At 41.6% G+C, this 17,424-nt stretch overlaps 2 protein-coding genes across 5 annotated transcripts in view; one reads left to right on the forward strand and one right to left on the reverse strand.

Moving 5' to 3' along the window:
- Positions 1–17,424, forward strand: part of ANKRD12 (ankyrin repeat domain 12) — a 111,759-nt gene that overhangs the window by 85,155 nt on the left and 9,180 nt on the right. For 2 of the 4 annotated variants that reach the window (XM_044295817.1, XM_044295819.1), the window contains 4 exons: positions 4,175–4,273; positions 6,981–7,124; positions 9,303–9,362; positions 15,554–15,649. In XM_044295817.1, the coding sequence (XP_044151752.1) occupies positions 4,175–4,273; positions 6,981–7,124; positions 9,303–9,362; positions 15,554–15,649 (399 nt within the window). The remainder of the gene's footprint in view (positions 1–4,174; positions 4,274–6,980; positions 7,125–9,302; positions 9,363–15,553; positions 15,650–17,424) is intronic. The other 2 variants (XM_044295818.1, XM_044295820.1) reach the window with 1 other exon arrangement.
- Positions 3,454–3,645, reverse strand: LOC122937740 (small ubiquitin-related modifier 2-like). Its single transcript, XM_044292757.1, has one exon. The coding sequence runs from the start codon at positions 3,643–3,645 to the stop codon at positions 3,454–3,456; it is 192 nt and encodes a 63-aa protein (XP_044148692.1).

Here is a 17,424-nt window from a genome sequence, read left to right on the forward strand (position 1 = left end):
TGGAGGCGGACACCAAAACGCTGCTCGCCTGACGATGCGGAGCCAAACTGATCCATCCTGACTTACAATGTAAGTCAAAGGAGACAGATCCGTTTTTACTGCCACAATATGGTGCAGTTGAAAACTGATCCGCCTCCCATTGACTTTCAATGTAAGGCTACTTTCACACTGCCGTTTCTGGGTCCGCCTGTGAGATCCGTTTCAAGGCTCTCACAAGCGGCCTAAAACGGATCAGTTCAGCCCCAATGCATTCTGAATGGATAAGGATCCGTTCAGAATGCATCAGTTTGCCTCCGTTCAGTCTCCATTCCGCTCTGGAGGCGGACACCAAAACGCTGCTTGCAGCGTTTTGATGTCCATCTGACGAAACTGAGCCAAACGGATCCGTCCTGAATTACAATAAAAGTCAATGGGGACGGATGCGTTTTTACTGACACAATATGGTGCAATTGAAAACAAATCCGCCTCCCATTGACTTTCAATGCAAGTCAAAACTGATCCGTTTGCATTATCATGAACAATGCAAACTGATCCGTTTTGAACGGATACAAGCGTTTGCATTATAGGTGCGGATCAGTCTGTGCAGGTACCAGACGGATCCGCACCTAAACGCAGGTGTGAAAGTAGCCTAAGTCAAAACGGATCCGTTTGCATTATCATTATTTTTTTGTTCATGGTAATGCAAACGGATCCGTTCTGAATGGATACAAGCATTTGCATTATAGCTGCGGATCCGTCTGTGCAGATACCAGACGGATCCGCACCTAAACGCAGGTGTGAAAGTAGCCTTAAGTATCTGTTAGGCTAAATTGGGGCTGCAGTCACACATAGGTGGTTAAAAAATCAAACTCTAGCCATTGTTGGCTACGCTGACATTGCTTGTTACTGCCTCTATGGTTTTTAATCACTCATGTGAGTGCAGCCTTAATGTACCTAAACTGTGGGGAGTGAGAACTTCACAACAGTCATATGTACAAAACAGGCTGATACAATGAGAGGTAAAACATCCGCTTTATGATCAGTTATGTAACAAATAGATTAATATCAGAAGGAAATAATCACCACGAGTCTTCTACTTGTTTCCACGTCAGTAGTTGTCAATATGCATAAATATAAAATACTAAGTTATGTTTTATTAAGAGAACTGTAGTTAAGGGGGGTCATGCTTTTGGCGTACAGGATATACTCTGTGGCAATTGTTTATTTGAATTAAGACCTCTTAAGTGTAAACCCAATACCACATACTTGAGTTTGTATTCGTGATATCAAAAGGGGTAGCAAGTTAAGGGGGTTTACTCATCTGACATTTATGGCATATGCTTGCACAAATATATTTTCGGAACGCCCATAGCAGAGAATGAAGGGCACCCGCATATGCTCTCTTTTACTCTGGGTGCCCCGTTCTGGAGGTAGGTGCAGGTCCCAGATGTGGGACCTGCACCTATCTGACTTTGATGGCATATCCTAGTAAAGGCATGGTACCAATGATTATAAAAGATCTTTAACAATTTAAAGTCTTTTTGTGTATAAAATGAGCCTCCTTTAGTAATAATATTATGTTTAACATGTTTTTTTTTTTTTTTTTTTTTTTTTAAGTTGGAGAGGTAGAAGACTTAGACACTTAGGCTACCTAGTCTAAAGGTGCAATGTAACGTGTCCATAGAATATAAAAGTGAGGCCAGTGGTGTATGCTTGGCATCCCTTGGGAGGAAGGTTTAATAACAGTATGATAGTACAGTGATCCCTCAAGATACAATGGCCTCAGGATACAATATTTTCAACATATAATGGTCTTTTCTGACCCATCGTTGAAAGTTGAAACTAGACTCAACATACAATGCCTCAGACTCGGATCCAACCCATCAAGGCCACTTCTCTGGTGAAATATCTAATTAGTTGCTAGTTAGCAGCTGTCCCTGACTGTTATATGTAAGGACTGGTTTTATCTCTCTTAGTTATCTGCTTATTTTTCTTAAAACTTAATTTCCCCTCATCTTGGATGACATTTTGGGGCTTTGGAACCGATTACTGAACTTACAATGGTTTCAACATACAATGGTCGTCCTGGAACCAATTAATATTGTAGCTTTAAGGACCACTGTATAAACTTGGGAATAGGGCTGCAGTAAACAAATATTTTAGTAATCTAATATTAGATGGCAGTGCAATGTGCGCTGGCACATAAAGTCCGCAGGAGACGCATCTTCATCCCAGTATGCACTGGGACCTGACGTCACACACATCGTCAGCCATCAAGGATTTTTTTTGCCTCAATTTAATCGATGAATTTTTTCAGCCCTACTTGGGAACATGCAAAACAATTTGTAAAGCATGACAACGGGTAAAATATTGTGGCATGGTTATGAAACCTACCCAAGAAATGTAACATTAGGTAGATAACAGTTGAGACTTAAAGGGGTTGTCTGGGTTCAGTGCTAAACACGGACATATCCCCATTTTCACCAAGGTAGCCTCCCTTGCCCTGCGCATTGGCTCACTGCTAGACGGAGGCTTCCGCCCAGCAGTGTTTTCGGTGACCTCACCGGCTCTGATGGGTGGGCTTTACCACTGCCCTAGCTGTTTTACAGGGTAGGGCAGCGCTAAAGCTCTCCCATTAGGACCTCCAAAAAATGCCCTTCCCCTGCGCAATTCAGCGCAAAGCAAAGGTAAGCATCGGAGAATGAAATGATGGGGATATGTCCAGGTTCAGCTCTGAACCCGGACAACCCCTTTAACACTAGTAATGGAGTGGAAAAAATAGCCCAAGGGGAGACAGTAGGACCTATGTACCGGATGTTGAAAGTGAGAAATGATTTAAAAAAACGAAATATTATCTGGAAAAACTAAACATCACAATATCAGGTCAAGTATGTAAGCAAGAAAACAGATTGTATAGGATATCACTTGGTTACTCAGAGTCCAAGATGTTTCGGTGTGAGATCTGGGGCATAGGTGACAACTCTTTGACACCAGAGTTATCAGGGATGTGAAGATCTGGAATGTCCAGTCTTGAGTAGACACAAGTAAGATCATCTGCAGTATGGATGCTTTGGCACTGGCCCTTTTGAGGTGAAGGAAAGGCCATATGGAAACAACCAGCTGTATGCAATTCCCTTGTTTAAGTACGTCTTAGTGGCTAGTTCTTGGAAGATGTCAATCTGATTCTGCTCAAATTCAAAAAAGCTCAAAGTTCTGGTTTTCCAAAGGATGTTGTCTTTGTAGTTAAGAAGGCAGCATATGATGTCTCTAGGTGGTTTTGTTGGTTTTGAGGTCTTCCTTTGTGCACGATGATCCCGTTCAACTACTTACCTTCAGCTAGTCACCTAGTATGGAGAGAAACAGTTTTTTGACCATTTAAGATTGCTTTGTGGTACAGTAAGGGAAGGTGGATGATGGTGAACATAGAAAACTGAACAGTGAAGGCAGTAGGTGAGGGGCTGGGCAAAACTTGTTCTAGTGGTTTCCTTCGATCTGCTGGAAAACCTCAATCGTATCTTCATCCTCCATTTCCAACTGTGATGGTGTGTCTGTATCATTAATGGGCTGTTTTTGCATGTTTTTAATCTTGAACTTGACAACGGAGCCATCCTGGCCAGTTACCTTCAGGTTGATGTGGTCATTGTTTCTTGGTTTATTGTTGGCCATGCTGGGGATAATGCCGGTATCCGGTAGCTTTTAATCTGTATTAATAGTTATTCAACTATGTATGTGTTTTTATCGTAAAAGGCATGTTCTTCTGTCGCAACGCATACAATCATTTATATAGTCTTACCTTGGATTGTACTTATCAGAGACCTCCTGTAGCTTCCATTGTTGATGCTAATACAGGATATGTATATAATACATAAGCATATTTCACTGTAAGCTTAATACTTATGAAAGCTGGAGTATGAATCACATCTCTGTGTCACATCAACCTTTATATATCTGGTTGCAGTGAGCTCAGATACATTTTTGCAATTGTCACCACGTGTTAAATAAGCCTCTTGAAGCTTTCACACTGTGGTTACAGCCTTACAGAAAGCTCGAAACCCTGTAGAAAATGATTATTTAACTGATTTCATTATTTGCTTTTTGTTGACTTTCTGAATTATGCATTTTAGTGACAAATCACAGGCTGCATGCTAGACAGCTAGATTACATAGATGGATGATTTTTTATTTATTTTTAACAGATAACACCCCCTCCATCCCTGTCTGAACCACTGAAAGAGCTTTTTCGACAGCAAGAGGTTGTACGGATGAAGCTCCGTCTGCAGCACAGCATTGAAAGGGTAAGGGGCTCAGTAGAAAAGAAGCAATGTGCTGTTAAAGAGGACCTGTCACTAGGCATGAGCGAATCGACAGGATGCTTCATTCGAAGTCGATTCGCATAAAACTTTGTTTGTCATTACTGTAAAAAAACTTTGGTACCGAACTCGGGTTAGATTCCAAGGTACTACTTGGAACCTAACCGGAGTTCGGTATCAAGGTTTTTTACAGTTATAATTAATTCACAAAGTTATTACACGAAGTCTGGCGAGACTTCGCAAAGTAATAACTTCAGCTCATTGGAGCCGATACAGTCTACGGCGTTCCTGCTCCGTACAGTATTACAACAAAGTTTTATGCAAATCTACTTCGGATGAAGCATCTAAAGTCGATTCGCTCATCCCTACCCGTCACTACAAAATGTAATGCAATCTGCAGGCAGCTTGTTATAGAGCAAGAGGAGCTGATCTGAGCAATAAAAATGTTATACATTTTAAATCTTTATACATTTTAAATCTCTGCTCTTTCTGTACTCAAGACAGCCCATTAAACTATTATCAGTGATTGATAGCATTCTCTGTGTGTATGCATAGATAGCTGCAGAGAATAAAATTTATAAATTTACACGTTTTGATAAAGCTTTTCCCACAAAACTACATATCAATCTGCTCAGCACCTCTTGCTCTATAACATAATGCTTGCAGATTGCAATGCATTTCACGGTGACATGTACTTTTTTACTGTTTAGTTCACATAGCTGTATGTGCTGCTTTTTGGTTTTCTGGTGCCATTTAATTTACATAGTATATTACAATATATATATATATATATATATATACACACACACACTGAAAACATTGCAATTCCACCATTATTTTATTTTCTTACATTGTTTACTGTGTGCTATAAGTGACAATGTTACCTTTATTCTGCAGGTCAGTACAATTACAGCGCTGTCAGTTTTTTTTATTTTTATGGTTTACTACTGTTAAAAATAAATTAACTTTTGTGTCGCCATATTCTGGCTCTCTACAGAGCTTTGTGAGGGCTTATTTCCTGTGGGGCAATCTCTAACTTTTATTGGTACCATTATGGGGCAAGGTGACCAGACTCATTTTTTTTTCTATTAGGGCGTACACTCTGCAGTTACTTTTAATATTAGTAGCTCTGACATTTTCAGATGAGGCAATACCAATTCTGTTTGTTTTTATATGTAAAATTGGGAGTGAATTGAATGAAAATATATATATATATATATATATTAGTAAAGAAAAAAGGGGGGTCAGTCAGCACATTCCAAAGCGCAGGGGCACGTTGCTAGGGCTGAGAACAACACTGTAAAACAAAACATGCAATGCAACAGCTCTCTGCAAACCAAATAAGGTACAAAATTGCATCATAATTGCAAATGCTATACTAATAAATTAGAGATGCTTGGCAAATCATTTTGTACAAAATTATTTGAGCCCGTCTGCCGCACATCAAGGCGATCTCTGTTAGACGGGTTCCTAACACTAAATTCTATCTGTTATGTGCCATGACGGCTACCATACAATTCAGCGAGTGTAGGTTCCACATGAATGCTGGGCCTGCTACAATTTCTGTCATTTTTGGTGCCAAAATGGCCTCCATTATATCCAAGGAATGCAGGTACCAACATGCATGCCGGGCCTACTCCACACCACTCCTGGTGCCAAATGGCCACCAAGAACTGCAATGAGAGTCCACAAACTATCTCTAACTTATAGGTATAGCACTTGCAATTATGATGCAATTTTGTACTTTATTTGGTTTGCAGAGAGCTGTTGCATTGCCTGTTTTGTTTTACACATATATATATTTTTTAACAATTTTTTTTTTTTTTTACTTTTTTCTTTTTAGGTCCCCTAGGGGACTTTAAAGTCAATTACTTATAGACCATATAATCATAATATTGCAGTCAATTGTGCTTGTGACGTCTTCCTATTAAAGGGAATCTGTCACCAAGACATTCACTGTTAAACCAGGCATTATGCCTTGTAGAGCTAGCTCAGGTGAAAGCAATGCTACCTTTCATTTAGCGATCCTTCGCTTTATTCTGGAGAAAATGTACTCTTAATCCTTATGCAAATGAGCAGAGAAGTGCACCAAGGGCAGGGCCAAGTACCTCTGTGCACGTTTTCTCCTCCAGCTTCGACTGCCAGACTCTCTCCTTCTTAAGGCAGTTCCAGGTTCCTGCATGCTCATCTTGCATGGCTCTGTTGATCACAAAGAAGTGGGAGCAGCTGGCAGAGGAAGCACGAGGAGAAAGGGCACACAAAGTGGCTTGTGTCTGTTCTTGGTGCACTGAACCGCTCATTTGCATATGAATTAAAATTAACTTTTTCTGCAGAATGAAGAAAAGGTGTCAATACGATTAGCTGAGCTGGTCTTACAAGACATTGTACCTATTTAATTTTCTAATGACAGACTCCTTTAAAAGGAAGATTACAGTGGAAGGCCTGGAAGCCTTCAAAAAGGCTACGATAACACTCCCTCTGTCTAACTGTACATATGTCATAGTCGCTATTAACCACAGCATCTGAGAGATTAACTGTCTGAGATCAGAGTTATCTCCGATCCCGATCACTGCATACGCAGCTTCATACATTCCCCACGTGCCAGTGATGTACATGTGTATCATGATGCGTGAAGAGGTTAAAGCTACAAGGGTCTGTTTTCAGATGTAAATAAAATGTCTCTTTATTTTAGGAGAAGCTTATTGTTTCTAACGAACAAGAGGTTTTGCGTGTACACTACCGAGCAGCCAGGACATTAGCCAATCAGTCCCTGCCCTTCAGTGCCTGTACCGTATTGTTGGATGCCGAGGTGTACAACGTCCCACAGGAGTCTCAGGTAAATAAAATGTGGAGTCGCTTTATCTTTGGAATAGTCATATTTTTAAGTGAATCTCCTACTGAAATATTTGCCACACATGTGATTGTGATCTGATATTTTGGTAGCTTTAAGGTGGCCATACACATCAAACAGAATTAGACTGATGGTTGAACAAAGATACAGCCGTACATGTTTTAGAGTCTTTCAATTTAGGTGTACATATTCGGTTACGGACAAACGGTGTTTCTGGGAATGCTCTGGGTACTTTCTTCATGGAAGATCATCTGTAGACTAAAATTCTGGTCCGATAGTCGCTAAATACGTTTGACTTCTTTCCAGACAATGATGAAGTATCGCCAGTCTGCCAGAGTGATTGCTTGTTGTTCCATTTCACCCAGTCGTTCAGCCGACAGATACTTCTCCCAACACCTCATAGCTGTGTGTTTGATGGGGAGAGCGGAGAAAGCTGGTGCCACACACTTCTGACGGCAGTTTATCACCAGGCAGAGCTAAAGAATTGGGCGAAAATATTAATTTCGCCTGGTCCTTCTCTCCCCCAACTTCATCTGTCGGGAGCTGCTTATGCACATTGACCTATAAACCAAACCCTCCATTCTCGACAGGTTTCAGATGACAATACACTAATGTGTCTGGGGGCTTTAGATTCTAGTGTCCCAGCAGTATAACGAACTTAAAGTGAACCTAGTAGAATAAATAGTTAGTGTGTATATGTAAATGCATGCGGCTTCCACTTATGATAAACTCAATGCACTAAGTAGGAAGATAAAACCTAGGGTCCTGTTAGACTGCCCGATGTTGAGGCAGGATGAGCGCCTATTAAAGAAACTCATTGATCAGTTTTCCTTTGCATAGACCTTTTACACGAGCCAACGCAAAGTGAATGTGGGAGGAACATTTTGTACCACAGTCATTCTTCTCCCATTCAATTCACATAAAATAACGTGATCAAACGAGCATTTATTTATTTTATGCTATTATATAGCGCTACTATATTCCGCTGCGCTTTACAGATATTGCCATCCAACTGTCGCCAATGGGGCTCACAATCTAAGGTCCTTATCAGTATGTCTTTGGAGTGTTGGAAGAAACCGGAGTACCCGGAGGTAACCCACGCAAACACGGGGAGAACATGCAAACTCCATGCAGATGTTGTCCTTGGTCAGATTCGAACCTAGGACGCCAGCGCTGCAAGGCACCAGTATTTCATTGGCACCTTTACATGGGGCAGTTATCAGGGACAATCATTCCCAATAATTGCCCGAATTCTCAGTTATAGATCCTTGAGTAAATGTTATTTTAACTAAAATAAAGGTTATATGTCATCCCAGTGGCTTGTGTACGTATGTGCGTAACCCATTACAAAACTGATCTATTTTTGTATTTATTTTAAAGTCTAAAATATCAGTTCTGCCCCCAGAATGGACCAGTCAGCATCTTGGAAGCACATGATAAATGACAGTTGTGTGCAGCATCCAACATTTGTGAGAGCCTTTGGGTTTTTACTCTTGAACTTCTCATTGGTTTAAAGACTTCTCATCACAGGCAAGCAGTGGAGATGTGATCATTGCTGCAGGTCCTCCCAGCTGCTAGAGGGAAAATGTAGTACTACATGCGGTCATTGGGTCCCCCACAGCAAGAGCCGCCACCTATGTCTGACTCCTAAAGGTTGGGTCCGATTAGCGCCCCAAGCTCTATGTTGGATCCATGTGCACTAACAGGACATATGGAATGGGCTTGTCAAGAGTAGACAACCACTTTGTATGATAACTGAACATATTACTATTGTAGTGTGCCAGCAGTATTATTTAAAGCACCAGTGCCATAGGCAACATAGTCCCGAAATCAGATGATATGACTTTTCTTTTAAAATATAAGTTATGTAAATTTAGTAATTTATGATTTTCATGCAGCAGAGTTTCGGTGGCTTTTTATGTTCTTCCTTTTGATAAAAATGCAGATTTATTTTTTTTTATTTTTTTTATGACTGCTTGTTTTTTTTCCTTACACTGACATTGAATCATAAAATGCCGAAATACTCATCCTGAAAGTCTTGTTGGAATTAATTGATAGTAACAGTATTTAAAAATGTGACAAGGAAATATGAGATTGTAATAAATCACAAAGTGTATTGAACTGGGCCAAAAATTACTTTCCATCAATCTTTCTCCAAAATAGATAACCACAGGACAGTTTTACAGTGGTGCACGTGATGTGGATGAAAAAAGAAAAGTGAAGGTAATTCATTAATACTGGTGCTTTAAATAAATGCTTGCATTTGGGCAAGAATTGACTTTGCCTGGTATCATTTATATGCGAATAACACAGAGAGAGAATGAAAATGCTCTACTGCCAACTTATAATTAAAAAATGTCTGTCCTGTAATTGATGCTGTAGCCAGACGACTATTAATAGGCGGACCGACGCTCATCACCAAGATGTGAGTTTGATCTATTCACAGCAGATTGTTTGTTTTGTTGCCTTTCTTGTGTCATTGCATTTAGACGAGTTTTGTGGATGGAGCAATTGCTGTTCAGTGACCCCAGTGGAGGGGGTGAGGGGTGTATAGTTCTTGCAGTATGGTACGGTCATATAACGGTCTGTCTCATTTTATACTATACATAATCATTAAAGTATAACTGTCATATATATTTTTTGGGGAGTATTGGATTGTGGTGATAAATATCTCTTTGGTGGCCCTATTTCAACTTTTCACTGTGTATTCAATTGCCCCTTAATTCCACAGTTTTGTTCCCTGTACTGCCTACTTTTACCTGTGCTTAAAATCAGGTTGCTAGGCATGGTCCGTCTATGTGTTGAAGGACGGAGGACGCAGAAGCAGGCAGCGTGCAAGGTCAGATTACTGACAGCCAGGGACTGTAAGTAAATGATTAAAGCCAGGTCCTCCCCAGCAGCTGATAACAGTGCCTGGGCTGTGTGCACTTCTCCCTGTCCCTGCACTTGGCAGACGCTCCCTCACTCAGCAGACTGGGACAATGCAGAGTCGAAGCAGCGCAGACCAGGGAAGGGAGATCTGCCGTCTGCTCAGTGTATAAATGAAAGCAACATGTGGTAAGAGGACCCCTTTGTGCTGCAGGAGATTAACCCTTTTAGGGGGGAAGGCTCTGGTTACTGACACTTTTGGGGGGCTATTGTTACTGGCTAGTGAGGGCAGGCGGTATTAGCCTCGGGTGAGGGCAGTGGCGGCCATCTTAAATGAATTGCAGTTTTATGCAGACTGGTTGCTCAGGACTGAATCTTATTAAATATGGGGTAAGTCAGTCTAATGGTAACTGATTCTGGAATATCATGTTATTAGTAACTACATATATGAAAATTGAAATTGGGGTCTAAGTGTGACAGTTATCCTTTAATATTTAGCACTCATTTTGATCTCCTTTATGCAATTTGACACTTATCATGGATTGCATTGGCCTAGCTCAGGGATGCTCAATCTGCGGCCCTCCAGCTGTTTTAAAACTACAACTCCCACCATGCCCTGCTGTAGGCTGTCTGGGCATGCTGGGAGTTGTAGTTTTTCAACATCTGGAGGGCCACAGGTTGGGCATGCCTGGCCTAGCTGATACTTCCCAGTTTTGCATCCTTTCTCTCAGGCCCGACATTAGGAATAAGACAGAGAAGGTCATTGATCAAGATTGTCACCGATACGTAGGTCTTGATATCCCCCTGCTCCGCCAGATGATGCACTAAATTTATGACAAGGGGCAGGCTTCGTCATAAATTAAAGGCGTTGTCTCACTTCAGCAAATGGCATTTATCATGTAGACAAAGTTAATACTAGGCACTTACTAATGTATTGTGATTGTCCATATTGCCTCCTTTGCTGGCTTTATTTTTTTCAGTGCATTATACATTACTCGTATCCAGGGGTTACAATCACCCTGGAATCCAGCAGCGGTGGTCGTGCTTGCACACTATAGGAAAAACTGCCAGCCAACCTTTGGCCACCAGGGAGCCCGGCACTTTTTCCTATAGTGTGCAAGTATGGCCAACGCTACTGGATTGAAGGGTGGTTGTAACCCCTGGAAATGTCATGGAAAAATGACCCAGCAAAGGAACCATTATGGACAATCACAATACATTAGTAAGTGCCTTGTATTACCTTTGTCTACATGATAAATGCCATGCTGAATTAGGACAATCCCAATAGCTTGTAGATTTCAATCATCATTTACGCCAGTAAACTGTCATAAATGCTGGTAAATGTGTCTGGCCTATTGGCCTGCCCATACCACGTCCCCATCTTTCAAAGTGGCGAGGGCAGTGTAGGTGCAGTGACATTTTAAAAGTTGCAGATTCACTGATTGCAACTTTTTCATGCCACAAAAGTGGTGTATGACCAATGATGATGGTTTGTGAAGTCATTCCTGTTAAATGAAATGACACTTTCCGCATTTGTTACCACCTTATCTAGTCTCTATATGAAAGTGAAGCCGTTAAATGTACAACATTAAAGGAGATTAGACCTGAATATAAAGCCTTTTCCCCTTTGTATTATATCAGCTGCTTTATTCTTCGGTACAAGCAGAAAAAAACAAGTGAACTCAGTGGAACACTGCCACCTACTGGACACTGCAGAGACATGGAGTATAACCGCTGCAGTCATTTATGAAATGTGCACAGAAAGTGTCCTACCGCATGTGGATTTTGCTGATATATGTATACCTACCTCCTAATGCAATGAGATCCTTGCACTTTATAACTACACATACTTCTCCTCCTATATGTATATTTTCTAAAATTCGAATGTCCTGGATTTTTATATTGATGTCCTATCCTCAAGACAGGTCATGAATCTCAGATCGGCAGGGGTCCAGCCTCCCTGCCAATCAGTGGTTTTGTTGCAGCTCCGGTGCCGGAATTACACAGCTCTGTGCATTGTGTAGTGGAAGGAACCGGTAACTCCAGTGCTGCTTCCATTTTTTTCTGCCACTTATAGTTGATTCCAGAATTCAGGGGCGTTGCTAGGGCCTCAAAAGATCTGGGGCCCAAGCCCCAATAAATATGGCCCGGTTCTCTAAGTCGCCCCCCCCACACACACCACATTTTGCTGTACTTGCTATACAGCAGCACATACCTCTCACATCCAGGGCCTCCCAGGTGACGTTTCCTCGGATGTAGATCTTCTGTCATCATCTTCTCCATTCGCTCCGTACAACTTCTCTCAGCCGCTTCGTCTCTGCAGAGTGTGACACACAGACATCTTAGCTTCCTCACATTTCTGTCATCATCCCCCAACCTGGAGTCCCAACAGTGTTATCCTGCTGCTCGCTGTGCCCCCAATACCCCCAGATACTATCCTGAAGAAAAATGAGTGTCCTCATAGTAATACTGCCCCCTACAGTGCCCTCAACCGTGATAATGTTCCCCAAGAGTGCCCCCATTAGTAGAAGAGCCCTCCAGTTTTAATAATACCCTCACAGAGCCCCCAATACTAATAAGGCCCCCTATTGTTCCCCCAGTGGTAATACAGCTCTCTACAGACCCCTCTAAAATAAGGCCCCCCATAGTACTCTTAGTAGAAATAAGGCAGATATAAAAGTCCCTCCTATAGAGCCCTCAGTAGTAATAAGAACACCTATAATGTCCCCTGGATTTGCAGTGCCCCCTGTTATATTCCTGCCTCCACCATACAGTCCCATGTAAATAGCATCACTCCCTCCTACAGCCACTATCAACATACAGTCCCATGTAAATAACATGACCCCCTCCCCAGCCACCTCCAACACACAGTTCCATGTAAATAACATCCCTCCCTTCAGCCCTAACATACAGTACCAGTTAAATAACCACAACTCCCAGCATTGCTCTGCCTTTCCCTTCACTTACCTCTCCTGATGTAGCAGACATCACCTCAGCTTCTTCCCCTCTTCACTGCCGCCCTCGCCTGCACTGGACACATGATGGTGACATCATCGCAGGCCCTTCTCAACCACTGACTGTATTGCCATGCTGTGGATGGCAATACAGTTGTATCTAGCAGGCAGGCAGGAAATTCGGGGCCTGGGACAAAACATCAGGAGCCCATGCCCCGAATGTTTTAACCTAGCAACGCCCCTGTTCCAGATAGAACAATAGAAACAACAGGCGCTAACACTGACCAGGCCTGTACTGTGTTTAGGATTCACTCCCGGTTTTAGCTTTGAAAAACATAAGAAAATTAGCGGTGTGTGAAGGTGGCCTAAGGTTAGCTTCACACAAGTATGTGGATCTGCAAGTGTCCACAGTTATGAATGGCATACGCTTAGCATTGCATACCCGTTCTAGCTGTGTAGCACTGGTAGGTCGTCTTGTTTTTGAATACGTGCTGTAGAATTCAGTGACTACTTCACATCGGTTTAGCAGAATCAAAACGCCCAGGTGACTATGACATATGTTCACATTGGTGCTGCAATATGTACCCTATAAATACAGAAAATAAGCTTGTGTGACAGTATCCTAACACAGGCTGCCTGTTTCACATTTGTGTTGGACATCTTCGTCAGCCTGTTCCCTACACTCCGGGAACTGCTGGACACTACCTGACACCCGCCGGCCCCATTCACTATAATAGGGACTGGCGAAGGTTAGGGATGAGCGAATAGACTTCGGATGAAACATCGAAGTCGATTTTCATAAAACTTTGTTTCAATACTGTACGGAGTGAGCGCTCCGTACAGTATTAGAATGTATTGGCTCCAATGAGCCAAAGTTATTACTTCGTGAAGTCATAATTTCGCATAATTTCAGAAATGTATTTATAATGTAAAAAAACATTTCCTGAACTCCGGTTTGGTTCCAAGTGATACCTTGGAACCGAACCAGAGTAAGGGAAATGTTTTTTTACAGTATAAATCAATTTCGGAAGTTAATATGCGAAGTCTCGCAAGACTTCGCGAAGTAATAACTTTGGCTCATCTGAGCCAATACATTCTAATACAGTACGGAGCTCCTGCTCATCAACTTCGGATGTTTCACCTGAAGTCAATTCACTCATCCCTAGCGGAAATCCAGCTACAACTCTGCAAACATGCCGAGCATCGACCAGACAAAAACCTTAGCAGTCCGGTCGATATTTGCCAAGTTGTGGCCAGATTTTCCCCAGTCCCCATTAACGTGAATGGGACCAGATGGTAATGCGGTAGCTTCTGGCAATTGCCAGAATACAGAGAGATCCAGCAAGCTACTCCCTGACAGATCTCTGTGCTAGTGTGAAAACAGCCTAAGATGGAGAATTGCATGCCAAGTAGATCATCCCCTTCTCTGCTGCCAGCATCGGCCATGATACACTGCTAAACGGCTGTAGCCTTAATAACAGGGTTTTCGGACATCTGTCCCATATCATTCTGGTCTTCAGCTGAATACTGATCACCAGGCGGAGGGTAGAAAAGGGGCTCCAATGTGCTCAAGCTATTCTGCCCTCGCTTTATATAATATTTCCGTTCTGATTTGTGATGTTTTTTACTTATTACATTTATGGATATATTCTGTACACTGTGGATTTTTCAGTCTGTCAGTATAAGTATTATGAACCTTATAAGTGACTGGGGTCTATTACACATAAGGTTCATCATAACCGTCTTGGCTTTACACATTAGAGTATTGTTTAGGTGAACCCAACATATTTAGCTGGACCAGCTGACTGTCTAATGTGTACGGGAAGCTCCCGGGAAAGAAGGATCAGGCACATTGAATTTGAACACACAATCCTTTTGTTCTCCCGGATGATAAGCTGCTGCCAGAGGTATTTCTCTTCTCTCACCTCGGACTGGCATCTGTGTGTATGGAAAGCCTGGAGAAATGCCTGCCAGGCGAACAAGCGGTTGGCTATTGAGTGTATATGGGCAAGAAGCCATGATGTTAGTGGGAACAGAGCTATTGTAGAGAGTAATATATCAGTAATATTACTTATACATAAGTTTATCATTTTAAGACCTCCTAATCATAATCCCATAATTTTTATGTATAGGTAGGCCAGTTCTGCTGAGAGCAGCAGTAATAAACATCTCATAAATTAAAGCAGACATTTTTTGAAATGTGGTAACTTGGCATAATGGGCATCCTCGCTGTGCAGCTTCTATTCCTTCTAATATCAACATAACTGCAAGGCTCCTGTTCTGAATATACAAGCCTTAGACAGTGTGTGGTGCTCTGTGAAGATTTCACATGAGCCTGCATGGTGGGCAGCATGGACCCTGAGAGGTCTGTAAATCGGCAGATGACGGCTATTGAACATTACATTTCTTTTTTCTTGTTCAAGTTCTATCTGTGAACACTTAATGAAAGCAGCAATGGATTTTACGGTTTTCTGTGCAGTGAATACAAAGTATATAAATATAAAGCTGAAAATGTCCTGGTATTAGATATATATTCTGTAATAATGCTTGCCTCGCAGGGGGTCATTTCATTCATGATATTCTTGTTTGCAGACAGAAGATGGGAAAGCATCTGTACGAGACAGGTTCAACGCCAGGCAGTTTATGTCTTGGCTACATGATGTTGATGATAAATTTGATAAATTAAAGGTAAGTTGCAATGTGCTTTCATTCTTTTAGCCAGTGGCATTGTTTATTTAGACCTAATTACCTTAAAGTGTACCTCCAATTATAAAACAATAGTGTAAGTGAATTTAAGAAACTTAGAAAACTTTTTCTTTAATAAGAGATATTACAATCTGATTTTATCAAGCTGCTTTGCTTATATTTCCTATAGAGAGAGGAGGAGGCTGCTGGAGGAGAGATGCAGCTCACCCTAAATTTGCGTAATCCAGACACTCCCGTAATATGAAGAAAAAGGCAGCACGGAGGGAAGGGGGAAGCGTTTTGCGCAGATCAAGCCCACAAACTGCAGTTTCCTAGGGCTGTATGACAGATGGCAGGCTATAGCTACTAGAGAGGGGTCGTTGATCCAGGGAGTTATTCTGATTGCTTGATTGGAGTCGGGAAGGATTGTTTATTCCCCTAAAGTGAGGAAAATTGGCTTCTACCTCGCAGGGTTTTTTTTTTTTTTTGCTTGCTCTGGATCAACTTGTAGGATGACAGGCCGAACTGGATGGACAAATGTCTTTTTTCGGCCTTATGTACTATGTTACACACACAGATCTTTTGTTATACACACCAACTATTGGTCTGATTGGACAGATATTGGTCTAGCTCTGCTACACTTAACACTTTTGTCTTTACTATATCTAGTAAGATAGGGCTCTACCTTCCTCTCACTCTAGACTTCTGTGTATAAGCTAAAGACCAAGAAGGGTGCTATTAGAGATTTAAGAGGCTGTGTGAAGAGAAACAAGAGGGAAGCAGCCTGAGAAGCTGAGGAGTAAGCTTAATTATTTAAAAGGACTCTATCTCCATAAGCTTGGACTATTATTTGCATTACTACATGAGTGGTACTGCATATCCGAAGTCCAGATCACAATTTTTTTTATTTTCCTATCCAGGAATGCTATCAATCACTGACAACACCTCCTACGTATACTATTGCAGTAAAAAACAGCAGAGGTGTGAATGTATAAAATACAAGTTTCACTGGATCTTTTCCAACACAAAACTATATATCAATCTGCTCAGCTCCTCTTGTTCTATATTATGATGCATGCATAAGATATATTACAAAGTTTCTTATATATTTAACGGTACTATTTATTTCTGAAAACGTATTTATAACTAGAGGTACGCTTTAACCACTTGATGGTTCTTAATTTCTTTCACAGTTTAGTGCTTGATCATATTGTTGACTAAACCCCTTAGCGCTGCCAATACGCCTTTTTATGGCAGTCATTGAGGGGCCTTGGACTTGTCGCTTACTTCTTTATGGCGGCACTTTAGCCCAAGGTGGCATAAAAAAAAATACTAAAGCTCTATGCCTTCAGCTACCAGAGGTAGCTATTCAATTGTGACTGTCAGTCAGTGGGCATCCATTATTGTGATGTATACAGCGGAGCACGCACATGAGTTTTTATGCTCTGACAGTTCAGGTGAATTGGACACAAATTCAGAGGCTGAAATATCTATAGATAGTGGTGACTCAAGCTCTTCTTCTATCACTGGACCCTATAGCCCTATGTGGGTAGAAAAAGTCGCCACTGAGTCATCACATCCACGGCGCACTGTTTCTGTACTTTTCACAGTGTGGCATCCTGCAACTTCATCCCCCCACCCCCCAAGTAGCCCACTTTTTAGCTACTCCACAAATAAATGTGGAAGTTACAGATTTTAACCCATATGATTTTTTTCCATTGGTGGATGATAAAGTCCTGGAATTAATTGTGCAGCAGACTAACCTTAGGCCCCTTGCA

This window comes from Bufo gargarizans, chromosome 5, assembly GCF_014858855.1.
Source record: "Bufo gargarizans isolate SCDJY-AF-19 chromosome 5, ASM1485885v1, whole genome shotgun sequence".
Lineage (NCBI taxonomy): Eukaryota > Metazoa > Chordata > Amphibia > Anura > Bufonidae > Bufo > Bufo gargarizans.